Source organism: Apodemus sylvaticus, chromosome 17 (genome assembly GCF_947179515.1).
Source record: "Apodemus sylvaticus chromosome 17, mApoSyl1.1, whole genome shotgun sequence".
NCBI lineage: Eukaryota > Metazoa > Chordata > Mammalia > Rodentia > Muridae > Apodemus > Apodemus sylvaticus.
The window spans coordinates 49,422,481-49,450,346 of record NC_067488.1 but is presented as its reverse complement, the minus strand read 5'-3'; the positions used below and the strand labels follow the sequence as shown (position 1 = coordinate 49,450,346).

General features: G+C 50.4%; 1 protein-coding gene across 1 annotated transcript; it reads right to left on the bottom strand.

Annotated features, from left to right (window-relative positions):
* On the bottom strand, positions 1 to 27,806 carry Fam83f (family with sequence similarity 83 member F). Its single transcript, XM_052160818.1, has 5 exons — positions 27,299 to 27,806; positions 10,571 to 10,738; positions 10,021 to 10,142; positions 7,685 to 8,370; positions 1 to 1,414 (listed from the first exon to the last, which is right to left on the bottom strand). The coding sequence occupies exons 1-5, from the start codon at positions 27,767 to 27,769 to the stop codon at positions 1,374 to 1,376; spliced, it is 1,488 nt and encodes a 495-aa protein (XP_052016778.1). The 5' UTR covers positions 27,770 to 27,806; the 3' UTR covers positions 1 to 1,373.
* Positions 27,807 to 27,866: the final 60 nt, after the last annotated feature.

Genomic DNA, 27,866 nt, shown 5'->3' with positions numbered 1-27,866 from the left:
CCTCACAAAGGCTTGGGAAGCTACGGTGGGGCTAACCTCAGGGTAAACAGAGGGGACTCTGGACTGAGGCCATCCATTTTTTTCTTTCTCCCTCCCCACCAGCAGGGACAGGAACAGGTTGCCAGGTGTTGCCTACCTCTGTAGTCCACAGTGCCCCCTCCCCGCCTCTCACCAGCTGCCTCTGAAGATGCCCTTGTCCCTCTCTGGTACTAGTGGTACCCAAGGTCTTTTCAGAAAGGAAAGGGGACAAGATTTTGGCTTGGAGGAGTGGAAAGGCTTCTGTGTGGTCATTCTGCCTGTTAGGAGGGTTGACCAGAGCCGAGTCAGACGATGTCTTCTATGTCACGCTCACTCTCCCTCAGTCTGGACAGGTCACTGTAAGGGGAGCTGGCTGCTTGTCCCAGCAATTAAGCCAACCTGTTTTAGAGAAACTGAGGCTTCTAAGAACAACCAGCAATTCTGAAAGAGGCTAAGGCTAGTCTTCGGCTGAAGTTTCATGGAGGAAGCCCCAGTGGATGAGGATGGAGGGCTGGGGAACACAAATGCTCCAGTCCTTAGGGTCAGCCTCCTCCCCTGCACACCCATCCCCCACAGGGTCTGTAAACAAAAGCCTACAGAAAGGAGCAGGCCAAGAGAAAGGCACTCTACAAACTCTAGTCTTCAACAGCACTGCCAGGGAGCTCCAGGGCACTCAGGCAGGCTACAGTGTAGGGAGGAGAGGGGCTCTTGGCCAGCACAGTTGGATCCTCCCACACTAGCTGGAAGGAGGCAGAAGTATTCCTATTCCCACTCCAGTTCCAGTGGCAGACTAGTTCAGGAGCCATCAGGAATGAGTGTCTGTAAGGCCATAATAGCCAGTTGTCCAGCCATTCCAGCTGCATCTTCTATCTGGAGCAAGACTGGCTCAGAATCCCACCTTCGATTTTTCCCACCAACCTCTGGGGTATGGAGAACTAGACAGCACCAGATGTCAAAGGAGAAGGTCAAGCGGCTGGGTCTGCTTTGGATGCCCTGTCCTATTGAGGCAGAAAGAATGGCCCCTTGTCCCACTCGAGGACCTGCAGGGAGGGCTGGCCCAGTGGAGGACAGGTTGGCAACAAGGAAAGCAGACACTAGTCAGGCTTCTACTTCATGTAAACAAGGCAGTGGTGTTCCTTGTCAGACCACTGCAGGCTGCTGCAGGCATGCGATGGTTTGGATGCTGAGATGAGATTCAAATCCTGCTGTCTGGAATTTCGGCACTAAGACTGGAATGGAGGCTACAGGTAGGAGACCTCTGATGTTTGACCTAGTGCAGGGAAGAGGCCATGTTCTTCTCAGCACAGGATCACAGGGTGGGCATCTGCAGGTCCTGCCCACCAATACCCTGCAGCTCAGGAGATTATACAGTTGCTGGCCTTGGTGACTCCTTTACCTGTGGAGACGGCACAGACATGAAGAGCATTAGTAACAAGTCCAACCTTGAACCATCCATACTATGAGTTTGGTATTCAGGGCTAGTACCTCTCTGCTGCTGATCTGGAATCCAGGTCAACAGGGAGCCCGGGAGAGCAAAGCTACTCTCTGCATCAGTGGCCTCACCATGACTGGAGACATTAAGTGATCTATGTCTCCTGACCAAAAAAGACAGGGACTCTAGAGTCAGCCACCAATGACTTAAAGACCCCTGTCACTAGCAGCTAAATGTTGTGGCAGCTTCAAGCTCTCAAAGTGAAATCAAAGGCACTCACAGGGATCCCCACAGGAGAGAATGGGCGCAGCGAGGATGAGGGCCACAACTATTGCCTTAGTGCAGAGCTGCAGCAAGCAGCAGCCTTGTTCCTCATGGGTCAGAGCCGGGCCCTGGCTGGCTTTGCAGTCCAGCCTCAGATCTGCCTGCCAGTCTGCCACTCAGGTAGCGCTGGGCAGGGCCAGCTGCCTTGGCGGGCGGGGTGGTCATTGGTCATCCCACTGCTGGGGGTGACCCAGGGAGAGGGTGGGACAGCATGGGCCCTGAGATGGAAGGCTGCCTTTCTCTAGATCGACCCTTCCTCCCCTCCCTGGCCTTTCTACCTCCTTTATAATCCTAGGAAATGGCGCCAGCAGTTTTCGTGGTTGAGCCTTGCTCTGAACTCCGGGGAAGGGGAGCTGTGAGGCAGCCCTGACACCTCTGGCTGGCCCTGGAGGCAGAGTCCACATCCTCAGAAAGCCGCTAGCTGCTCTTCCCAGGTGGAAGCCACTCTGTTACTTCCTGCCTATTCCCCCTTATACAATAAAGACAATCTCCCTGGTGCTCACACCACCTCTGTATCACTTCAACTGTGAATTTAATTAAGGTGACACTGCCTCTTGTGGGTTGTAGTAGCAGGTGAGGCACTAGGCAGAGGCTAGGCTGGGCAGGGCTACCTCAGGCCCTTTGTGAGTCACCTTTGAAGGCCACACTGCCCAGGTCTGCTGTTTGTGCTCCACTAGACACTGCCTCACTGGGGCTACAATGAGCTCAGACCTCAGGACCAACTGCAAAAAACTGCCTGAGCCCCTCCCTCCTGGGTGTCCCCTAGACTCAGGCAGATGACTGCCCAGGGGGAGGTTGGACAGGACACTGGCAGCCTTCTGTGGTGAGGCTGAGGGCTGTGTCTGGTAAGGCTCTGTGAAAGTCATTAAATTCTACCACCCTGGAGGCCCTTGCTGCTGCAGCAACAGTGGATGCAGAGTTCCCGCTTCCTCTCCTCAGTGGCTTTTTCTGTTTGCTTTGGCCCAGGAAGCAGACACCCAGGACTTCTCCAGAGGCAGTGGCATTTTGGAGACAGGTAGGCAAAAATCAATCTCTAGATCCAGAAACGGGGCAGGAGTGTGCCAAGGGCACAGGGGCACCGACAGAGCCTGTGCCTTGCCAGCTCCTTCCCAGAGAAGCTGGTCTTTGGCAGGACCTGACCCTTTGGTTTACGGGGTTGGATGCCAGGCTGAACAAGCTTGAGGGAAAATCATTTGTGCCCCATCATTCCCTCCGTGTTCATCTTACTAAGGAACTGCTGAGGGCAGGCGCCTCAGACCCATGCAGATAGTATGGAAGAATCACACCAACCACCCAAACTATTTATTTTTATAAAGTATGTCAGCAGGGTAGTGAATGGGCCAAAGAAGACTTATAGGAGACAGGCGAGCTACAAGGAGGCTCAGTCCTGCTGAGCAGTGCTGGCACACACCTTTAGCCCCAGCTCTCGGGAGGCAGAGGCAGAGGCAGGACGACACAGAGAGACCCTGTCTTAAACAAACAAACCAGACCAAAAAACTAAACCAACCCAAAACAAAAGAGGGTCATCGGCCTGAAGCCTGGGAAGAGGAGTGGGGAAGACGGGGCGTGGTGTGCAGGAGGCCTGGGACCGCCACAGCCTGGGCATGTGGATGACAGCTAGCAGGACGGCACCTCAGGAGAAGGGGCAGCAGCAGCAATATGGAAAGTCACAACAGTGCTGTGGTGACAGTAAGTCCCCTCTTTTTACAGCTTTTAGGGCTTCCTGTTCTTTCTCTCTGGAACATTCTTCCCCTGATGTCCTCGTGAGGCCCTGCTCTGTTCCTTAACCAATGAGGTGTCCCCTGGGCACCCTATACAACAGCGACAACACTCTCTACCTTCCACTGTCTCTAAAGCAATGGGCACCCAAGAATGGACTTTTGCTCATTCGGTTCCCTGCTTAATTTAGAATGGTGCCCCACAGAGCAAACGCTTCAGAACAGGTAAGCAGTGGCTAGACCAACACAAACAGCCAGCGTGGAGTGAAGCCAGCTTCCCCAGCACCTTACTGAGAGAGTGACCAGAGGCCCGAGACTCCTTGGAGGAACTGGAAAGGACAGCACAGCTGAGTTGGAGAGACAACCGAGCAGCTAAGAACACTGGCTGCTCTTTCAGAGGACCTGAGTTCAGTTCCCAGCTCACAAACACCTGCAACTCCAGTTACAGGGGACACCGACGCCTCCTTGTGAACCAGGAAGGCACCAGGCATGCATGCAGTGCACGTATACACATGCAGACCAAACACACATACACATAAAATGAAATAAATCATACATATGTCAACAGTACAGCTGCCTCATCTCTGGAGCAGTTACCTCAGCCATGTGACCAGCACCCTCTGCTGGTCATAGAGCCCAGAATAATCAGATCTGACTACAGACTCCACACACCAGCTGAGGTCTGACCCATGATCTTCAGAAGCAATACTTGAGTGATATTCTCAAGAACGTGGCTACAGATTCTTAGCCCTGGAGGCACTTCCCCACCAGACCACCCTGATGAGGTCTCAGATTTCCAGGAAGGATATTAAAGATCACTAGCTCCAAAGGGCAACACAGAAAAGCCTGAAGTGCCCAAATCCAGGACCCTAGCAGCTACAACTCTAAACTCAGAAATGGTATCATGGGCCTTCCAATGTCTAAAGACTTTGGGAGATGATAACATCTTCTGGACAGCTGCAGTTGCTTTGTGGTGTGTAGGAGGCAGAGACTATGCTGCCCTTCCCTCACAGCCTGTCTATGGACACAGGGCTGGCCCTTCTGGGGTGCAAGGATCATGTTCATGGGGTACCACCATCAGGGAAACATTATCAGATACCACCTGAGTTCTGAGTGACAGAATTTCACACTGTCTCTTTAACACTTGAAAACCACTGTTCATTTCCAACAGATCCCCAGGGGTTCAAGAACAACACCTGGAGCTAGCTCCCTCCTTAAACCTAGCCACTCCCAAGGACAGATCTTTGCCTAAGTCTCCTGTAACAAACTGCATTGGTGCTGGTCTGAAGACCCCTGTGGTGGATAGCTCTGTGGGGGAAATCAAGGCTCCTGTCCAAAATGCAGGTATCTCCATTCAGTGCTTCCTGGCCTGCTAATATATCTGTTACCATGTGGTGTAGCCAGAGAAGGCCTTCTTCCACTGAAGCCCTGGAGCCAGCATATTCTAAGCTAACAACAGTGAGAGTACCCAAGTGTTGGAGACACTGAAAGCCACTATTTTGTTACATGAATGCCTTTGATACTAGGATTCCTGTGCTATGCTTCTGATTTAATTTAGTGTTTAATTTTAAATACTTGGCAGTGGGGATTGGTTAAAAGATGAACTGGATCTTCATGGCAACAGCTATGATAAAAGCTTTGGTTTCCAAAGATTTTTTTTCCTGTCAGCACTGCCAGCCTTCCACATTTGCTGAATGCCATCAATCCCTTAGTTTTTACCTGTAAAGTGAATGCCATCCCTTGAAAATGGTGGATTTAATTGACTTAATCCTGTTTCATAGTGGCTTTAAAAAAAAAAGTAGATTTCTGAGCACAGTCCAGCATTCACACTCTATTCACAGGATTTTTAAACAAGGATGCCCCTGGCTGTGCCTTCCTGAGACTATGAAATCTCTGCTCCAGAAAGCTTGTATAGGCAGGCGCAGATAGCAAGTGGCCAGGAAGGCCGTAGCTAATAGCAGTACAAGGGGCGAGGTTTAGTTAGAGAAAAAGAAAAACTGCAAAGGACACCCAGCTTCAGCCACTAGAGGGGGCTCTGGGTCTTCAAACTGCCAGGCTGATTCCATTATGCCCCTCACCCCCAGCCCCAAAGGAGGCAATTCTGTGAGATTCTCCCCAGGGCCACACCTGGGTTTGCAAAAATTTGCATGCTGTTTGACAACTATATACTTCTTATCAAGCAATTTTACAGGCTGTCAGCTCTCAGCTTTTCCTATCTTCCTCTTTCGCCCACCCTGTCATCCACCCACGTTCTCTCTGACAAGAGGATGCAGAGACAGATAGGACAGTCAGCATCAACTCAAAGGGACCTCAGAAGCCCTTCCCAGCTTACCCCTCCTCCTCTAGAAGAGGAGACAGCCCGGGAGAGAGAGGGCAGTGATCTGTTGCCACCTGAATGCTCCCTGTGGGAAGGGGATTCCTTCCCTGGATGAATTCCTTCTCTGAGGAAGCTCAAGTGTTTCCAATCCAACTCAAGCTCCAGATCCCCCAGGACTGGGGCCCCATGCTGTGTAGTGAGGTGTGCAGTCAGCTGCTCAGGCTGCCACCTTGAAGAAAGGAACAGGGCCCCTCAGCCTAGGGCTTGAGGGTGGAGAGGAAGTGTAAGAAGGGCCTTTGGGAAGAGAAACTCTGCTTCTCAACTCTACCGTTGAGCAAGAATGAAGCAGGGGCCAGAGGCCTTAGTAGAGAGCTAGGATTTCAGGGCCTTGATGAGGGTGGCAGGTGTGTGTGTGTGCGTGTGCGTGTGCGTGTGCGTGTGTGTGTGTGTGTGTGTGTGTGTGTGTGTGTGTGTGTCACCACCTCTATGTTCTTCCCAAGGCTGAAGCTGGACACACTTCAGCTGATGCTGACCACACTTCAGCTGATGCTGACCACATTTTGGGTGCTCTGGGCCAGAGCTCCCAAAGGTGCACCATGGAGTCTGCTTGTTGGTTGCAGAGCACCAGGCACAAATGCTCACAGATGGCAGCAGTGGCAAACACTAACTGCCCAAGACATCTAAGCAGAGGAATCTGACACCAGAGGCAGCAGGAAGGGACAAGACAATGGGCTTTGCGTTTCTATGGAAACAGCACCTCAGGGTGAAGGGCAAGGGAAGAGAAGGCTTCCATCTCACTTCCAGTCAGGAGTTGGGAAACAGCCCCTTTGTGGTGGGACTCACCCCCTCCTCTTTCTTGCCAGGTGTTCACCATGGCAACCCTTCTTCCAAATAAGAGGCACAGCACACCAGCATCTGGTGCTGGTGAGCCAGGGAAGCCCAAGGGGAATGGGAATGAGGGACCAACCACTCACTGCTCCTTGACAGGAAGAGGTCCAGGACTGGCTCTGAATCAGGCTTACAGTCATTTTCCATGTTCTGCACTGAATGTGCTTCCCCAGGTTCCAACTCAGAGTCATCTTGAGGGTGAAGCCAAGGAAAGCGCCCCTGCAGTACCTGGCCTGCCTTGCTGCTCAGAAAGTGGGGACCCACTGGAGTAGGGGAAAGGGGTGTTCTGGTGCTCATCCTGTGTCACATCCTAGCAACCCCCAGACCTGCTCTGCCTGGTGTCACCACCAGACTCCTGAAAGATCATAACGGAGACTGCTCCAGAGAAAGAGAGAAAAGACAGGGCTTCAAGGAGATCCCAGAGAGATGGTTAGAAAAGATGTCACCACATCACCAATCTCTCCCAGAGGGCAAATCCATTTTTCAAACAGACATGGGGAAAACAGTTCTAAGTATGACCACAGACACTGGGAAGTTGGGTCAGGGCATGGGGGTGGGGGGCAGGTAAAGGTGGGGTGTATCTGATTTGGTCAGATCCTCATGACAGCAAGGAACAGGGTGGCCAGAAAGAGCCCTAGATTCTGTTTATTTATAACAGGAAAACCTGTCGTCACACTTCCTTCTTTTTCCAAGGTCCTATGAAGGTGATCTGAAATCATGGAGGGTAAGAGTCCTCAGAGGCCATCCCCTGCCACTGCTGTGCTCAACACTGAGCAAGCCGCACATCACTCTTCCCTCTGAGACCAGAAATCTGAAACTGCAATCTGCAGTGACCTGCCCAGGGTCACCAGGTTCAGTGACCAGAGACAGACCAGGAATGGAGACCTTCTGACCCAGGAGCACCTTCCTGCTTCCTGCCAGCAAACTGTACCCTGTGGCTAGGAGGCAGACAGTCTGTAAGGGCCATGTGTGAGGCCAGGAGCTCACCTGATATGTTGGCACTGGAACCCTCGTTGTGCCTCTTTCCGAGAGGAAACTCCACATCAGCAAAAGTCTCAGTGGACGGGGAGCTGGCAATGTTGTTGGGCACTGCAGGCCTCTTCACTCGACGGCTGAAGAACCTGCTGCCAAAGCGTTTGCCCTCCTTGGCTGCAGTGGCCTCTCCATTGGCAGCTTCTCCCTTGCCATTCTGGGGAAGTGCCTCTCGGGATTTGTGCCTCAGGTCTGTGTGTGCATGAGAGGCCGTCCTGCCATCATTAGGTCTCAGCAATCTTGGGGGAATGGGCTCCACTGTGGGCAACACCTGCTCTACTGTGACCAGGTCATTCAGAAAGCTCTCCAGACGCCGGGCAGACTCACCACCGCCATTGCCCTCCTCCTGCCCCTCTGGGTTGCCACCGGCTTCCCGCTGCTGCCGGGCTGCCCAGCGCATCATCTCTCCTGGAGGAGGGCGGGTACCTGCCACTAATGAGTACTTGGGGTTGATAAGCTTTCGAGCTACAGTGGAGGAGGAGTTGAGGCCGATCCTGCCTGCCAGGCCCAGGTGCTGGTACAGGTTCACTTCCTCAGAGATGGCATACAGCTCTCGGAACTCTCTGTCAAAGGGCTCCACATTCTGTCCTGTCAGGAGCAGGAGGAGATTCCTGTCCACGTAGGAGGAGCTCCAAGTAAAGCTGGGGTAGAAAAGCAGAGTCGTGGATGGGGGATGGGTCCAGACCTCTCCAGCACCCCGCCCCCACTGCCCAGATGAGTCCAGACCACCAGGAACTCCTTCAACACCCCCACTGCCTGGCTTCAACCTGCCCTATGGCACTGCACTGGCTGGGTTTGTGTGTCACCTTGACACAGGCTGGAGTTATCACAGAGAAATGAGCTTCATTTGGGGAAGTGCCTCCATGAGATCCAGCTGTGGGGCATTTTCTCAATTAGTGATCAAGGTGGGAGGGCCCCTTGTGGGTGGGGCCATCCCTGGGCTGCTGGTCTTGGGTTCTATAAGAGAGCAGGCTGAGCAAGCCAGGGGAAGCAAGCCAGTAAGTAATATCCCTCCATGGCCTCTGCATCAGCTCCTGCTTCCTGACCTGCTTGAGTTCCAGTCCTGACTTTCTTTGGTGATGAACAGCAACATGGAAGTGTAAGCTGAATAAACCCTTTCCTTCCCAACTTGTTTCTTGGTCGTGTTTATGCAGGGATAGGAACCCTGACTGAGACAGGCACACCGCCTGATTCTGGAGAAAGGTACCATTTGCCCTCACTCTGGACCACATTCCTTCTACCAGGCCAGAGTCTCCTTTCCTTTCCTTTCCTTCCCATGGAGCTTGAGAAGTCAGACCCGGAGCCACATCTACCCTTGTCCTGCACAATGTGGTGTATAGGACCTAAGGTAGAACATGCCACAGGGACGTAGCAAGTTCTTAACTCAAGACTTTGAGGCTTAAATGAAATAGCCAGCTAAATTCCTGATACAGATGGATGCAGTGCATAGGAACTAAACTGCGCCATTGCTAGGCTGCTGCTGATCCTTCCCAGAGTGCAATGTCTGCAAAACTCCTACTTTAACTGCAGAAGAGAACTCAGATCATTTACTTATTGCTACAATGTACTCAAGATTTACCTTCATTTTCATTGTTTCAGAGGAAAGAGATGACTCAGATACAGGTTCTCAGGCACCTGGTACTTTGCCTTTCTATTGGAATTCTGGCGTCCTCTCTCTGTGCTACATTTGTAGCCACATCTGACTGGGTGCTTGGTCCCCAGCTGGTAGGACCTTTGGGAAGGGTTAGGACTGTGGCCTTCTTGTTGGAGATGTGCCACCGTGTGTGTGTGGATAAGATGTAAGCTCTCGGCTATGGCTCCAGCACTGCGCCTGCTTGCCTCCCGCCATGCTCCCTGCCACACTGATCATGAACTCTAACCCTCTGGATCCATGATTCCCCAAACTAAAGCTTTCTTTTAAGTCACCTTGGTCATGGTGTTTGGTCACAGGAATAGAAAACTAACTAAAACAACATTTTACATCTCTTTCTCAGATCTTGTCCTTTCTACTTCCTGTTTATCCCACCCAAAACCAGCCTCAAAGTACAACCAGCTGCAGAGGACCACGACAAGCCAGCCATGCTTAATGCCTTAGAAGAGTCGATCCTCTATCTGGAATAACTAATCTGTCAACAGGAAGTCCGAGGAAAGGAACTGGGCAGGAGGCTGTTTGTGATCAGGACACAAACAATGCCTCTTAAAGCACACAGCCATGGAGCTTCAGGCTCGCACCCTCCTGGGCAATTCCCATGACTACAGGTCCCCTGGCCTCCCCGACCCACCCAACACACCTGTAAGATCCGGTGGCTGCTTTGTCCCCATCGACCATCAGGAACTTTGATGAGAGAGTCCCCTTGATCTTCCCCATGGGCATGTAGAACCCCATTCCTGTCACAGAGCGGACACGGATGTTCTGTTGGGAAGAGGAGAAAGACATATTGCCCAGTTGTGGGAGACCTCAAGGCTCTGTACTTGCTTTGGAAGAGGGCAACAGACCCTTACCCTGCCTGAGTCCTTCCCAAATTTTCTGCTTGCTTTAGCTTTACATGTTCTCTTTGAACAAGAGAATTCTTGCTTAAAGTTCCTCACCAGAGAACTACAGTCTTGTGTTGAACCTGACAGTAAAGTCGGTGGCTCTACAGACTGACCAGCAGGGCTGGGTCACAGCTGCTTCCGTCAACAGCTCTAGGACAACATTTAGGATATATAAGCAGTTACAAGTTCCTGAGTTTTGGCTTCACATAAAAGGAGAAATATTGGGATCTTGAACTTCAGTCTGAGGCCCTGAGCTTAGGAGGAGGCAGGAGGAGGGCCCACAGCCTGTTCCAGTGGTGAACTCACCCGAATGCGGAAGTCTGCAAGCTCTAGGCCCTGACACATCTCCAAAAAGAATTTCACTCCACCGTCATCCAGGATGATGTATACTGGGACCCGGCGCTTAGAGGCAGCATCCACAATGTCTTGGAATATATCCCCGTCAGTGAACAGATCCATGACCACAGCAATGACCTGGGCAGGGAAGGTGCTGCTGAGACACGCTGTGACTGGCACATGTCCTGAGACACACCTGCCCAGAGAGGATCACCTTGCTTTGGAACAACTGATGGCAAATTGTCAAAAACGCTAAACGCTACCCACCATCACTCCTGGGTTCTCCAAAATTCTGCCTGCACTTTAGATCATACTGAGTTCAGGTGAAGGGCCTGAGGGTGCAGGTCCTGCTGCAGGTACTTCATTATGGGTAAACCCCGGCCTGCTCCGGAAATTTCCAAAACCCTTCAAAAACCATATTAGAAGAGGACTGGGAGTCTGGAAGAGCTGCCCCTCCGGCTCCGGAGAAAGGCAGATGTGAGGAGATGCTATGTCAGGGTACAAGGGTTCCATCAGCCATACATCTGCGTGAACATCAGGCCTCGGCACTCTGTCTCCCAGCAGCTATGCAAAGTCCTGGACATCTCCAGTGCTGATGCTGGCAGAACTAGAGTTGGCCAGGCACCCCTGACCTGATGTTCAGCACCTCCTCCACCCATCATCAAATTAAGAACAATGCCCAGGAACTCTCACACACAAAAAGCAGCCTTGATAGGTTCACTGAGAAGCAGGGGCATTTTTTTTGCCCAAGGGAAGACCCAGTTTTCTAACTTGAGCTGCTTCCATTTTTCTACACAAACCATCCCCTGCCCCAGTCCTAAAGGTTTTCTTGTGGGCTCCTAACATTGTAGATCCATAGACCCACCATTTCTACTTACATGACCTTGGGCAAGACACTAAACCTCAGTAAGCCCACTTCCTTATCTTCAAAAAGGACATTTGCCATGAGAATTAGATAAAGCATGTGAGATGCTTATACCCTAGTACATAGTAAGTCCTCAATCAGCAGTAGTTTTAAATACAGACTCTCAGCTGGGCCAACTCTGGCAGGAAAATAGAGTTAATAATGGCACCTGCCTCAGTGTGTTGATGGCTCAGTATACACATTGACACTTGGAGCAATGCTGGGCTTCTATCACCTACCACACTGTCACCACCCATCAGCACTGTCACACTACAGTTCACCGTGAGTCCAGCCGTTGAGGTCTCCCTATTCCCCCACTTCCTACGTTATCACTTACTGATCTCCCTAGCTCTTTCATTTGCCAGTCATTAACATCCATAGGATGATGACTGGGTCCCCACAGGCACAGTGAGGATCTAAAGACAGATAAGTTACAATTGCCACAAGGATGATAAGCCACTTATACAAAGTAACTAAGGCATAAGGTGAAAGCGATAACGGCCTTAAGAGTTACACAAGTGACATGTGACACGCAGGGAGAGATAGGCAGCTCTGCTCCCAGCCAGGCAAGGGGAAGAATGAAACAAGCATCACAGAGACTGGGATGTCCTGGGGAAGGAACAGGGAAGGAGTAAGAGGGAGCTGGGCTGGGCTCCGGCAAGGGGCATCTGCTGAGCTGAGAGATTGTCCCCGCCTGGCTTTGAGGAACCCAATGTGAGAATTTCTGACAAAAGGCACAGCTCAAGCAAAGACACTACGAAACACCACAGTCCTTAATTCCACATTAACTCGGCTGGGCCACAGAGTCCAGATATTTAGTGTAATAGCATTCTGTATGTTTCTGAGAAGGTATGTTTTGAGCTTCAAATAAGTAGACTCTCTTCTATTGTGTGTGTGTGAGGCATCTCCAATCAGTCCAAGGCCTTCATAGACAAGACTGTCTTCTCCTGAACAGGAAGAAATTCTGCAAGCCTCAAGTCTTGAACATAGACTGCAACTCTCCCCTAGCTCTCTAGCCTCCTTGCTTACCCTGAGGTTTTAGACTTGTCTAAAAAGCAATTTCTGTAGCCAGGTGTGGTGGTGCATATCTGTAATCAGGTGGCATCAGCATCGTTGGCATTATTGGCATAGCCACACACATAGACAGACAGACACTGCTGATTCTGTTTCTCTGAAAATCCCTGACTAATGCAGGCTGAGGATGGGGGTGAACATGTACAAAAATACTCCCCAATTACTCATGCACTTTTGGGGAACTTTTCTGATTCTTCACACTCTGTTGGGAAGGACTATTATTCCCATTTCACAACTGAGGAAAGTAAATGCACGGGAACTAAGAATGTGCCTAAAGCCACATAGCTAGTACAAGACAAAACAAGAATCGGGACTGTCTGACCTAAGACCACATTTCACTGCTGCATGATTTCTTAGAAACACCGAATCAAAACACCTATTCTTCAGCCAGGACTACACAGAGAAACCCTGTCTTAAAAAAAAAACAAAAACAAAAAACAAAAAACAAAAACAACAAAAAAACATTTTCTTAGGAATAAAGTCAGACAAATATCTAGAGAGAGTAATAGAAAGAAGAGATACAAATAAAAATGCAGAATGAAAATAATTAATAATAATAAATAATAATAATAGAGCTCTTAGGAAGAGCTCTAAGGAATAGTACAACATGAACTAGGTGTGGTGGGAGAACTGTCTAGACTCAAGGGTGTATCATGAGACAGTAGAACCATACCAGGCCAAGCACCCGGACAACCTCTTGGATCTCAACACTGGTCTATAAAGAGAGAAGGAGACAGATACTCTCTAGCTCCCCTTGGGAGTCGAAGAATTGGCAACAATTTCAATGCCTTTCTCTGGGAGACAAGGTAAAGAAAGAGGCAGAGGGTAGGTGCTCCATAGCTGACTGAAGCAAGGAATAAGTTCCACGTTCAGACCTTAGCTCTTTTCTAAGACTTACTTTATTTGCATCTGTGTGGAGCTAAGTATGCACCACATCCATGCAAGTGCTGGAGGAAGCCAGAGAGAACACGGGATCTCTTACAACTGGAGTTACAGGTGCTTGTGGATTGTCTGATACGGATGCTGAGAACAGAACCCAAGTCTTCTGTAAGGAGCAGCAAGCGCTCTTACCGGCTGAGCCATCTCTCCAGATACTTCTCAAAAGAATGGCGACCCATTTCTGTAATCCCAGCCTTGGGATACACACAGAGGAGAATCAGGAGTTCAAGGTCATCCCTGGCTACATAGCAAGTTCCAGAACAGCCTAGCCTACAAGAGACAGTCTCAATATACATACTGAAAATGTAGTGAAATCTATAGCCTAATACTACCTATATAAAGTAGTCTTATGATACTGTATACTTTTCTAGGATACAAACGTGTTCAAGGACTTACACAGCACAGGAGTAAGGAATGAGGAGGAAGTGAGGAAGGGGAATGGGAGAGGTGGACCGATGACAGTAGTGTACTGTGAACTATGGAATATGTCAGTTCTTTTGCATATAAGGCCAACCAATCAAAACAGATGTCCAAGTCCTCCAGTGGGGCTGGCACGGTCCAGTGTAGGTACGCATGGGAAGGGTAGGGTGGCCTGTGTGGAGGAGGAGCAGGTCCTACAGAGAGTGGATACAATCTTGATGACATGAGTTTGAACCCCAGAACCCAGGTAAAGGTGGACAGACAGGACGTTTGACCTCCACATCCCTGCCATGACCGTCTCATGTCAGTGCCATCTGAGGCCACAGTCCACTGCCCTCTCTGCCTGCCCTTTCTAAACTGTCCCACGTGTCCACCTCAGAGTCATTCCATGTCACCCAGGGCTGCCTAGGATCCCCATTTTTACTTTTTTTCATAACTGAAAAAGCAAACAAGGACATTAAGACTTGTGCTGGCCGCCACCTAGGAATGTGAAAGGCAGAAAGTCCCGAAGACTAGCTTGCAGGAGACTGGGTCTCAGACACCCCGGTGAGAGTCAGCCATCTGTGTCACTACCAATTAAACAATGAAATATCTGGAGTAAGGAAAAAAATCAATTGTGCGCCAACTCTTGCAATCCAGCTGCGGAGGGTGATAATCACCCTGTGCTCTGGTCTCAGAGGGCCACTGCTTGACATTTGTTCTCTGTATCAAGCCCCAGAAAACCAACTCCCTACCAGTCCGCTGCAGCACCGAATGTGCCTGTGATTCTCCATGCCAAGTCTAACTTCAAGGCTTCTGGTGAAGATGGAGGCTGAGGTTGACAAAATAGGCAAATAAATAAATGTAATTTAGAAATAAAATAAAATATTTACAACAGACTCAGAATCCAGGGAAACAGATTTGGTCAGGAGAGAAAATCACAGCCCCTTCTGGCTGGCTCTGCATCCAGTATCCTTCACCTGGTTACCTACTGAGGCGAGACGCGGCAGAGAGAGAGGTTAATTCGAGCTGGCAGTTGTTTAGAAGCTGTCGCAGGCATACTGGCAAGGAGGCTCTGATGCTGCAGGACTCCTCATGGGGTGTTTCCATAGCTCATCATCTCCTCCTTTGATAGCCTGCCCAGGCAGCAGGGGCGGGGGAGTGGGAGGAGGGCGTTAGGGAGCCCCAGGATGCCCTTCTATCTACCATTCGACTTTAATGACCCCTCTGGCTTTCCAGCTTCTTTCCTTAATTGCCATCAGAGGACAGAGATGAGCAGGACTCTGCCTTGCCCTGCAGCCCCGTATGTTTAGATGACCTGGGCTATAGAAGGCTCTGACAGATGTTCTCACACACAAAGCTGCTGGCTGCTGGGACATATCCCTGGCCTGCTCCATGGGCACTTCCAAATTCAACACCCTTCCAGTCACAGACAAAGCTGTCTTGGCTTTTTCTCCTCACTGATCAAATGCTACCAGTCCTCCTTCCTCACGGTGTTCCATGAACCCTCTCTGGGTCACTAGCCTCTTGCTGTTCTCGTGAATACTGTCACCCTAGCACAGAACCCCCATCTCTTGTTTAACTTCCGGAATAGCTTTGTGGCTCGTCCCTTCTTGTCCCCTCTGCCCTGATTCCCTCTGTAGCCTAAAACAAGGCTGATAAACCAGTTGGTCCCATGACCCTAAAAGGGTTTAAACTTTGAAGAGTTCTGGCATTAGCAGAGCCCATCACCTCTGCCATTTGTTTTGGGTCATTCACAATGACCTGCAAGAACTTAACCCCAGACTTCTCTGTTGCACGGTGGCAGCTGGAGCGGAAGCACTTTGCTATGACACTTTAGGGGATTTAACAGCATCCTTGGTGTCTACCCACTGGTACCAGAAGCATTACCCCAGGGATGAAAACCAAGTATTCCTAGCTAAAAACAAGAAATAAATGTCTCCTTGAGTATGTAATATCACACAGTCAGCTTCTGTTTCTGAACCTTTCATAACCTAATGAAGTATCTATACAGCTTTTAAAACTACAAGACTTTTCTGAGTCCCTCCTCTCAGAAATGTTAACCACACTCTGCTTCCTGCCCATCTGTATTCCAAGCAAACGGCAGAGACTCTGGGCACTCCACTGTAATGTCTGTCTGTCATCTCTCTATTCGCTCTCGGACTATGGGCTTCTGATAGCAGGCACCAGCAAATTTCCTTCAGAATTTCTACCCTTGGCAATGAAAATATCTCACGACAGGCTATTCTCCATATCTAGTGGAGATGTGTGTATCTGCTGTGCATGGCCACAGCTTTGCAGGGTTCTTTATTTCATTAATGACAAGAAACTGAGAGAGAAGATTTTTGGTGAGATGGTTTAGTTGCAGTTCTTCCTCAGGGGCAGAGAGAATGATGCTATAGCCTCAACAACCACTCACAAGCCTGGTGGCTCTGTTTTCACTCTGCTTACCACAGATCCTGAAGGAGCAGCCAGCCCTGACTGAGAACAATATTTATCCAAGGGGGAGAGTTTCTACACCAAGAAAACCAGGCCAGGAGGCAGGGTCTTTCCCAGCACCCAGCAAGTGCTTTTGTGCAACTCCAAACAACAGCCTTTTCTCTAAGACAGCATGCAAGGTCAGGGAATACAGAGCATCTGCATGCCAGCCCCCACAAAGCCACTTGACCATGCCCACATGCAGGGTGCCATTGTATTCGGCCCCTACGTTTAGAAATATTTCAAACTCAAGACTCTCTGGGAGTCAGGGAGAGACTCAGCAATTAGCACAGTTCCTATGTTCAAGTCATCCAGAGGGGTCCTAGGACAACTGGGACTTAAAAGCTCAGGGTTCTGACTCCAGCCTCAGGGTTTTTCTGCATCAGGAGTTGTTACCCACAGGCAATATGGACATAACAAGCTACAGAACCTTAGACCTCCTGAGGGAACACAAAACCAGGATGCCAATGGAGACTGTGGGAAGAGACAGATAACACAGTTGGGTCCCAAAACACAAGCTTCCCCAGCTCAGGTGATATGGAATTAAAGGCTCTGTGGGTAGTGTAGATGCAGGCACCCGTCTGTAAGATCACAATCTTCATTTCTTTGCAGAGGGAAAACCAACCGGCCTGCTGAACTCAGATGTATGCTGGTGAAAGTCACTTCTCTTTCCGAGTCAGCCTCTGTCTGAGCCTGAGCCCCAACTTTCAGTCCACGTGCCCATCTTGCCTGTTGTGAGTTTGGAATAGGTCATGACTGAAATTCCAAGATCACCTGTGCAGTTATGAGGCATCATTAAATTCACTTGCTATTGGGCTAACTCCCCACACCTTTAGCCTTCTGGTTAAGACGGGCAGAACCTGGGCAAACAGGTCCAGCTGCTGCCTCCCAGAATAGCCACCAGTCTGGTTATTCTACATGGGGTGGGAGGTTTGCTAGGGTTCAGAGAGCAGCCCTTCCCTTCCCACTCCCGAGGACCATGCTGGCTGGGTCTGATCAAATAGCCTGCCCTCAAACACCTTTGACTGTGGAATCCTGTTCTGTGCTTTCCCTCAAAAAGTCAAGGTCTAGAAGGCGGCACTCAGTTATCAGCTTTTATCGAGTGAAGAGTCACTGGGAGCCATGCCAAGGATGGGAGGGGCTGGGAGCGGGTGCTGTTCAGAGTGTGGATTCCATGACCCAAAGATTATGATACCTGGGTCCCCCAAAATGCGTCAGATCAGCTTTCCTACCCTCCTCTAGGTAGTCTGAGTACAAAGTGGGTGGATCACCTTGCGTGCAGGCTGCTGTTTGGAAGAGAATATGCAACCCCAAGGCAGAAAGCCTCTCTGCTGTGTGGCTTTGGGCCATTTACTCATTGTTAAAGGGGAAGGGCACATCTTCACAGGGCTCTTCTGGTATGTGCGTGGTATACACACATGAGTGTGTGCATGCCTAGAGTCTGTAGAGCTCACTGCACAGTTAAGAAACGTCCAGAGTATGGAAACTCAAGTGGAAAGCACTCCTGGCACAAGGCAAGGGCCTTCTTTGTCACCAACACTGCAAAAGGCTCCATGTGAATGAGGAGGACTTTTGGCACTTTATGTAACCCAGGGCAGCCAGGTATAAAGGTGGTAAAGCAGACCAAGATAGCCCCAGGAGGAAGGAATTCGGGCTGCAGGACCTCATACAAGAACACTCCTGAGCTGAACCACAACCTCTTTTGTTTTCCTTCTGCCCTGGCCTAAATCTCCATAGTCCAAAAGTACAGTATGGAAAACAGACTTTGGGATTGGGAGTTCCATATTGGCTGTTAGATAGAGACAAGTTGCTTAATTTCTCTGACATCCATCTGGAAAGTGTGGCTATTCCACGGTTCTTAGAAAAGAAATGCAATACTATCTGGACAGAATTGCATGTGTTTTCTTCCCCAGATGCCTCCCTCCACCCTTCCTCCTTGAGGGCGTCTGACACATGAAGTTCTCACCACAGACTAGCTGGATACTAGCTTACCCTGCCTGTCCTGGTCATTCTCCCTTCCTGCATATGGATCTCATAACACAACCCAAGTAGACCCTATCTTGACCCAGCTACTCCACGGCTCCCAACTGCCTACAGAAGCAAGCCACAGTCCCTCAGACTGGCTGACGTATTCCACATTTTCTGAACCCAAATCAAGCTGTTCTTACCTCCTCCATTCCCCAACAATAAGTTCACAGAGATGATTCCAAACACTTATGCAGGCTACAGACTTTATACCTCAACTCAGGCTGCCAGCACTCTGTCCGTGTGGCCCCTGTTTTGCCCTTATGGAGGCTGTTCCAGGATCATTCTCTGCCCCTAGTCCTCAGTGCAGTATGCAGCCTCCCTTGGATGCATGTCTGCTCAGGCCTTACCTGTTAGGCTCATGGTGTTTCCATGTGCACACAGCAAACTTGCTAACAGGGGATCTCCACACAGAGGATTCCCTCCAGAGCGGAAGATGTGGTTTGGGCCTGAATTCTACCCACCGAGAAGGAAGAACCAAAGCCAGGTTTTCAATGAGGTCCTGTTCCCTGTGTGACTGCCAGGCTGCCACCACCCCACCTGTGGGACTTCCTAGCTTTGTCAGCCTCAGCTCTCCAGCTGTCTGAAGCCATGTTACAATGTTTTGGGCTCACTAATTAGACATCATTAAATAGGAGGCTCCCTGGTTGCACTGGCAGACACAGGAAGCCAACTGTGCCCAGGCAGGCCACTTCCTCTCCTGACTCCTCAGCCTCAGTTCAGAGCCCTGTCTGTGCTCCTGCAGGGTGGAGCTCACTGCTGCATGCTGGGACTCACTTTCTATTCATCTAACCCTCTGACCTCTGTACGGACACAAGGCTGTATGAAGGGGATATACAAGGGAGACCTGACCCAAAGCTAGCTCTCCAGAGAAAGAGGACATATATACCCACATGAACAAGATCAACTCATTCACCCACCATGAAGCACACGTGACCTGCTGGGGCATGAGTGCAGCAATTCTGCTTAAAATCCTAGGCCAGCTTCTCTCTGCCCCAAGGCATGCTTCTGGGATGACTTCCCCTGCACTAAGTTGGTGTTAATTAGTGAAAATGATCTCATGCAAGCTCATTTTAACATTAGCTTAAAGCCAAACATAATTAGGAAGATAAATCAGCTACTAAAAAAAAATCCAATGAAGACACACAAACGAGGTTTTGGATGATCCACTAGACTGGGTTATGTCCTTGCACCCCAGGCCCTATGCAAGGCACTTCAGAGCAAGGCCCATCTCAAGAATGCTTGACTAGGTGTTTCCTGATGGACCTGCCAGAGTAGATCAATTGGTTGGCAGCTTGCCTGGAAGGTTCTGACAAGCAACAGGAGTAGTCTGAGGCCACTGTCAGGTGATATGGTTGTAGGAGGGCTTCCCCAGAGAGGTGGGGCATGTGCAAGGCCTTCAACTGTATCAGCCCACCCACTGCCTACCCTGCCCTACACAAACAGCTGAGTTAGCCCGCAGTGCACCTTGGCAGATACGGGCAAGCCTAGCCTCAGGTTACTCTTGGTCACTACCCAGCTCCACCACTGACCAGCAGTGACCTCATCTTCTCGGACCCTCAGTTCCCTCATCTATCAAACGATAAACTGCTGGACTGTTATTACACAGTCTGAAAAGGCCGTTGGGCTGGAGAGGGAGTTTGGCGAGTAACCCATGTCCCCAGCACATGTACAGCCCTGGGTTACAAACAATAAATATGTAGCTTAAGTACCCAGGAAATAAGAGCTATTGATACCAGATCCCACTCCTCACTGTACTGAAATGTATTTTCTTTGGGCCCCACCCATTAGACCTAAGCAAGGTTCACATTTAATTCACCTGTCAGTTTCTGGTAGCTGGCACATAATAGGGCACTCTGAGTGGCGGTACCAATAGGAGGACTCTCTGGACAGTCTGAAAACAGTTTGGGAGAAGTTAAGGTCTTTCCCACTCTGACCTCCAGGAGCCACAAAAAGGAAGAGTTCTGGTCTCTACTTCCAACCCCCTGACTCAGTACAAAAGAGGCGGGATAGGGGGAGAGGGAGGGTGGGGGAGGCTTATGCAGAGCCTTCCATGTGCCCAGCAAACAGTATCCAGGATGAGATTACAGATCATCAGGAAGCTGGGCCAGAGACACTAATCATTAGAAAGCCATCGGCTCTCTTCCAGGGCTAAGAATCTGGGAACATTATCAAGTGTGGACTCCATGGAGTTCAGAGATGGAAAGGGAAATCTGGAGAAAGCCAGTGTCCCAAGTAAGGCTGGCTGCTCAGTGCACCTGGGGGTGGGGCAGGGTACCTAGGGTGTGCTCCTCAGTGTCAGGAGCCAGGCCAGGCAGTCAGCCCTGCAGGTCCTCTGCTCTCTTCCCTGCTTTCTCCCAGCTCAGATTGGCGGCTCGCCCCAGAACAGGCTCTGCTTTGTACTCTATAAGGGAGGGAGGGCTGGCTAGCAGCCAGGGAAAGGAGGCAGCTTCCTGAGGGCTGAAAATGTGTGTGTGGGGAGGGGTGTTAGGATGGGAATTCCTAAAAGGGTCCTTGCCTTTTAGGGAAACCACAAGACCAGGGGCTATGACCCCAAAGAGGACAACATGGAGGATCTACCCACACCCCCTATGCCTGTTACCTGCCCCAACACTGCCTTCTCTGCCTGACTCAGCCCAGATGAGGGCAGCTAACAGTCATGGACTTGTCTGTCTCCAAAGCCAGTTTACAAGCCTCCAGGATCGGACTGGCAAAGCATACTGATGACAAATACATTTTGAATGTTTCTGGAAGTTTCAGAGGGAAGAGATGGTTCCAAAGAACAATTCCCAAGAATAATGTACACTTGCCCAAGGACACATCTGGGTGGGATTTGAGCCTCAGGATTAGTTAAAGGAAACAGGCCCTCCCCTTTCTCAACACTTTCAGCCTTTCCTCACAGAAATCCTTTCGTCTGCCTATATCACTCAGTTTTCTCAAGACACAGTCCTTGGTGATTCGTAGCACAATCTTGTAAACAACACAGCAAAAATCACCCCCATGTTATAGATGAGGAAAAAAAGGTCCAGCCAAGTTAAGCAATTTGCCCTGGGACAAGCAAGTAAAAGAGACAGCTAGAGCAAGCAAGGAGGAAGATGCTCCCGATCCTGGCTTCCAGCATCGGGTGCCTCTCTTCGGTGATGGCTTGGATCATCTGAGATCGCTGCCCAACAGACCCTGCTTTACAACCAGGAATCCCAGAGGTCGTGAATATGCTTGCTAAAGCCCCATTTCCTATGTTCTATTCTGGGACTCGTGGAAGGGTACACACTTCTGTCAGAATTTTAGGAACCCATAGTGTAAGATTTCTAAGAGCCTACCCCACTCTCCCAAGAGAGAGAACTGGACCAAGCTACAATCAGCTTAGCAGCCTAGTTCACTCCTGGCTGGTGACTTCTCTCCCCGGAAGCTGTAGGTCTCTATAGTCACAGAGTCTGGGGACTGTTGCTAGACTCTGGCTGAGCCCATGTGGGTGGTCAGGCCATTCCAGGGACTAACTACTTCAGTACACCGTCTCTTCCCAGTTTACGGGGGTAGATGGGTGTTCCCACGCTCTTCTGTCTCATTACTCCCTACTCATTGCAGAGTCCAAAGGGATTCCAGCCTAAGGGTTTGGGTGCCACAGGCTGACAGCCAACTCCTCTACCTCCACCAGAGCAAGGCCAATAGATACACCAAAGAGGGGCTGAGTAGCAGGTGCTGAGTTTCTATACAGAAACAGAAAATGCATCTCCCCAGAGTCTCAGGCCCTGAGTCTCTCCATGTAGCTCCCCTCTCTTCAGGACAATTACCATTTCTGTTGTTGGAAAGCTTAGTTTTCACAGAAAACTCCTCCTTTTCTAAAGTATCTAGAAACCTAGACGTCCCATCTATTTTATTGGTTAGCAGACTCAAGTGGGAAGAGATTTGTCCAAAGGAGCCCAGCTCCCAAGAAGATGGCTGGATGAAGACAGAAGTTAAGATCCTTCAACTCCAATGCCTGGCTTCTGTCACTGTCTCGGAAGATGGGGCTCCATTACTCAGAGATCCCAGCACCCCAAAACAATGACTGAGCACAAAGACAGACTTAAAACTCCACAGCCAACGTGCCTAGAGATTTCAGGGGAAGCCCAGACAAGCCAGGGCAAGAAGCAAGGGCTGTGGAGCTAGAACTGGTACTGGAGCAGGGCCGCTCCCTGTCAGCGCTCTTGGACAAGGACCCCAGAACTGCCCGAGTGTGTGAGGCAACGCCCATGTTGAATAGTCACTTGTGGAAGGGCAGAGGAGCTGAGAGAGGGCACAGTAAGTGTGGACTGCAGACCCTGGGGCTGCTCGGAGAGGCTGCCTTTGGCTCTGTGCACTTAAATTGGCTTTAAGAGCAGGTCAGGCTGGGGCATGGCGGCACATGCCTATACTTAGGAGGCCGATGTGGAAGGATCACTGCAGGTTTGGTGCCAGCCTGTACTATGTAGCAGTACAACCTGGGCTACACAGAGAGACCCGGTTGTTTTGAAAAGTGGGGGAGGGTGCAGCTCTCTGCTGAGGTAGAAAGGGAGAAGGTGAGACAAGGGGAGCTAGAAATGGAACCAGCGATGAGTACAGTGTAAGTGAGCGTCTTATCCAACTCTGCAATCCTATAAACCATCATGGAAGTCTTTTTTCCTTTTTCAGTTTTCACACATGTGTGGTGTACATGTATATTAGCACACATGTGTGTGGATGCACATGTATGTGGATGCCAGGAATCATCCTTGACAGTTCTTCCACTTTATTCTTTGAAGCAAGGTCTCTCAATTGAACTCAGAGTGTGTCAAACGCTAGTGTTGCTAACCAGCTTGTTCTGGGATCACCTGTCTCTTACCTTCTGTGATTGAAATTTACACGTAAGTCACTACAGTCACCCGCATTTACATGGGTTCTGGTGATCTGAACTCTGGTCATCATGCTTGCCTGGTACGTACTTTAACCACAGTCATCTCCCTGCCTGCCCCCCCACCCCCACCCCCACCTCCAGAGAGTGACGACATCTCCTTCTCTGTATGTCAATCACTAGCACAGAACCTGGTGCAGAGAAGGCACTCAGCTTGGTACCGTTTGCTGACTATGGCTGGAGACTGATGGCCATGGGAGCCGATGAGCCCGTCACCTGACAAACCAGGTCTCTTGGTGACATGGCCAAGACCTTGCTATATTCCTTGGACACTGCACCCCAGCCACTCACCCTTGCCTCCCAGCACCCGTCTGGCCAAAGCTGCCTCCTGGGCAGTTTTGAACATCCGAGCTACCCAAGCAGCAGCTTGCCCTGGCCCCCCTCATTAGCATGGCACAGGCCAGCAGTTCTAAAAGGCTCAGAGCATAAGCAAAGAAAGGAAATCATTAATGATGCTAGAATAAGCAGATCTCTCAAGGTGGAAAAGCAACAGAAACCACCCCACAGCACAGCTTAGGAAGGCTTTTCTGCCATTTGTAGAAGTCCAGAGAGTGGCTAGTTAAAGCTTAACCCCTCAGAGGCTTTTCTCCCATGCACAGGGACCGGCTCCAGACTGACCCACGCCCTCACTGGTTTCATACCTGGACCTGCCTCCCCAGACCAAATTTGGGGGGGGGGGCGTTGTTTTTTTGTTTGTTTATTTGTTTTGAGACAGGGTTTCTCTTTGTAACCCTGGCTGTCCTGGAACTCACTCTGTAGACCAGGCTGGCCTCAAACTCAGAAATCCTCCTGCCTCTGCCTCCCAAGCTCTGGGATTAAAGGCAAAATTGTTTTCAAAGTGCCCCTCTTAGGCTCCATTTCCATTTCCCTTTTTTTTTTTTTTCCTGGAGTTCCTTGTGAGGCCAAGTCACAGCAACTCCCTCCTTCTTATCTTTCTTTTGGGAACAAAAATAATGGCACCTTCTAAGATTATTCTGAGGATTAAATGAAATAAAACCCAGAATCCCTAGCACCCAAGAGGACTGTCTTCCCACCAAGGCCTTGAGATCTCAGCATACAAACCATCATCACTCAGTCTAATCCAGCCTAGAGGCTGCTAGACACTCCCTGGAAACAAGGGAAACTCCCTCCCTCAGGGTGAACAGGGAGGAGAATCTGATTTGATTGCCAAGCAAATACAGCTTGCCAGTTGGATGAGCAAGGGGCAGGGCCAGACAGTGGTCAGGATGTGCTGCATTTGGAGGGTCGGGTAGAGATCTGGGCCTTCCTAGAACTATACAGGTGACCTTTAGGCAAACTTCCTTCCTGCTCCGTGGCTCAGTTTCCTCATCTGTACACACCCCAGCACACCTCACAAAGTCCTGGGCTCCCTCCAGTCAAACTTTTTTGCATTTTGAAGCTAGAGCAACTTCCCACTTCCTGATCAGTAGTCTCTAGTGGAGAGACTGCCCACCCAGTTTTTTTTCTCAGTCTTCCTTCCAAACCTGCATCGCACCTGCCACAGGCGGCCAGCCTCCCAGGTACAGCCTCAAAACTCCCTTCTCCTTCCAGCAGACGCCTCAGCATTTACACAAATTCTTGAAGGGCAAAGTCCACAGCTTGGATCTTTACGGCTAGTGCCTGGCACACTGTAGACTTTCTGGAAATATGTTATCAGGTCAATCTGCACATACAGTACTGGTTCACAATGGCAAAATATTCTGTTAAATATTTATGTAAAGAGTTAAGAAAACCCCACTGCACAGGTCATGGAAGGCACGGTGGAGTGGGGCCTGGTGTCTGCCTTCTTACCGGGGTACGGGATGGATACCACAGCTTGTTGACTGTACTAGATTCCTTCAAACCCCATGCAGAATCCCACCACCCCACGACAAAGGCCAGCAGATTAGGGTGGCACAGTGGTTCAGGGCAAGGGCTTTGGTGTAGGCATTCTGGCTCAGCTGTTTACTAAGTCAGGCAAGTAACTTAACTGTCCTAGTAACTTAACTGTCCTACATTTTGCTGTTTGTTTTTATTCCAAATATAAGGAAAACATCTGTCTTACCCAGATCGTGAGACAGGGCTTAGGCAGTAAAGGTTTTACTGCTGAACCTGACAACCTAAGTTTGCTCTGGACCTCCGTTTCCTTATACAAAAGAGGGCGCCGGACACAAGGCTCAGCTGGACACAAGGCTCAGCTCCCAACAATCAAACTGCTTGCATTTTGAAGGAATGAACTCTCTCATTTCCTACTCAGTACTCCACTGAGAGACTGCCCATCCCAGGTTGTTTATAATCCACACCTACAACTCACCTCCCACTGAGAGAAAGGAGAGATGGATTCCTGCAAGTTATCCTCTGACCTACCTAGACACACACACACACACCCACACACACACACACACACACACACACACACATACAGTGTCAATTTCTGAAAGCAAATGACCAAAAACACAGTGGGTCATGTCACAAGCACTAAATAAATTAGTTTAGTAAATGTTACATCATCAGTCCTGACCCTTGACTCCAGCTACAGTCCATTGCCACCCACTTCCTTTTCCTCTTTGTGTGTGTGTGTGATCAGCCTTGCCTTTTTCTTCAGCACAGTGTAGTACACAAAGAAAGCTTAGTCACACAAGGAACAATTATGTAGAGGGAAAGTGGAAGAAAGGACAGCTAACTTCTCTGGCGGGCATCTAGCCCACAGCCTAGGCCCCGCCTCCCAGGAAGAAGAGGCCCTCCCTGTCCTTCCTAGCATCCATCTTTTCTGTTTGGCCTCCAGGATAAAGATGGCTGTAATTACACTCACAAAGTTGAGTAAGAACAGTGGACCCAAGCCTCTAGTTGCATCTTCTGATCTGGGCAGCAAAGGCTATTGATGTTGCTTAATAAACCCCAGAGGCAGGTTGACTAAATGCCTGCGGGTGGGGGATGCTTGCCCCCAACCCTGACTACCTGCATTCAACTTCTAGACCCCACATACACGGTAGCAGAAGAGAACAGACTCCCCAAAGATGTCCTTTGACAACCATATGAGCCAGGACACCCCAAACACAATAGATGCCTGTGATAAAAATATGTCTATCACCTCTCAGTATTTAGAAGGTAAAATAATTGCTGTCCCACAAAACCCGAATTTAGGTAAATGGAAAGTCATTTTTAGCATCAATGCGCTCCAAGCAGTTTATTTGGGATAAACTGATACAGAAGACCTATTTGAAGTTCAGATTTAATGCAAGAGCCCACATTTTACCTGGAAGCTACCCAAGTACCCAAGGGCACAGAGGAAAAGATTAGTCTTTCACCTACCCCACAGCCAGCTGTCTAACTGGTATTCTAACCAGGCTCCTTGGAAACATCTTCTTTCAACACCCAAGCAGAGCAGATGGGCTAAAGTAGGAGCTTCTTCCTGAGCACGAGTCCAGTGCCTTGTGGGAACAACACTGGGCCAGGCCACTGCTAGAGCTCGGAATAGCTTTCCTTATTCATTTGAGCCTGCTAGTACCAAGCCCAGGAGACGATGATAATGGGAAAGCCAGGTTGTTTTGGGGAGAGAGGCTCCTAAGAAAAGCTCACCTGGCATGGAGGGTAAGGGAGGCCCTTACCAACCACCTACTTCATGAGGTTGTGAAGATCACATAGGGAAACGGCCCAGGATACACCTTGTAAATAAATCCCTGGTCATAGGTCATGATCAAGCCCTTTGAGTGGCTAGTTTAGCACGGGGCCTCACAAATGTCACATTGCCCAAGGAAGATGTGACAGAGGTGTCCCAACACAAGGCTGGCGCACCTGGACACTGTAGTAAGAACAGTGGACTTTGCCACAAACATTCACACCTATCTTTCAAAAGGTCTCACCACGGCTCCACGAGGGGAGGGCCAGCTGGGGTCCATTTCCCAGAGGATGGTGAGAGTGGCCCGCAAATGAGACCAGGTAGGGGTGTGGAGGGGGGCCCACTGGTGCAGGATTGGGGCCCGAGGCCTACCTTCTGGGCCTGCTGGATCATCTGCCTGACCACCTGCTTCAGGTGCGGCGCCTTCTCTTCTTTGGGCGGGTGGGTGAAGAGCGTGACTCGGCTCACGCCGCGGTAGAAGTTGGAATCTGTCCACCCCAGGTCCAGCGGGGGCACTTCGGTGTCTGAGCGGTCTGGCCAGTAGGCCAGGGACTCAGCGGGCTCGGCCGGGGCCTTGGCCTTGGCCTTGGCCTTGGCACGGGTGTTGGTAACCGCCTCCTCATAGGGGCTCCAGGCGGCGCAGAGGGCCTGGCGCTCCTGGCTGGAGAGGAAGTCCCGCAGCCGCTCCTTCTTGACACTTTCGCGGTAGGCTTGCTCGCCTCCACCCAGCAGCGCCTCCAGCGCGGCCCGCCGCCTCTCGCAATAGTAGAAGGAGGCATGTGCCTCGGTCACCCTCTCGTTCACGTGCGCCTCGTCCAGGCAGCTCAGCTGGGACTCGGCCATGGCGCCCCGGCCCTGTCCCGGGCCCCAGGCTCGGACCCTGCCGTCCCCACCGCTGCACCTGGAGCGCTCGGGGGGCGGGGCGCCTCACCTGGCCGCG

Excerpts from the sequence above, each read along its gene's own strand:
- Fam83f (XM_052160818.1), bottom strand. The coding sequence starts at position 27,769 with ATGGCCGAGTCCCAGCTGAGCTGCCTGGACGAGGCGCACGTGAACGAG. Across the intron at positions 10,739-27,298 it reads TGATCCAGCAGGCCCAGAAG|GTCATTGCTGTGGTCATGGA; the intron begins GTAGGCCTCGGG and ends TTCCCTGCCCAG. Across the intron at positions 10,143-10,570 it reads TTGCAGACTTCCGCATTCGG|AACATCCGTGTCCGCTCTGT; the intron begins GTGAGTTCACCA and ends TCTTCCCAACAG.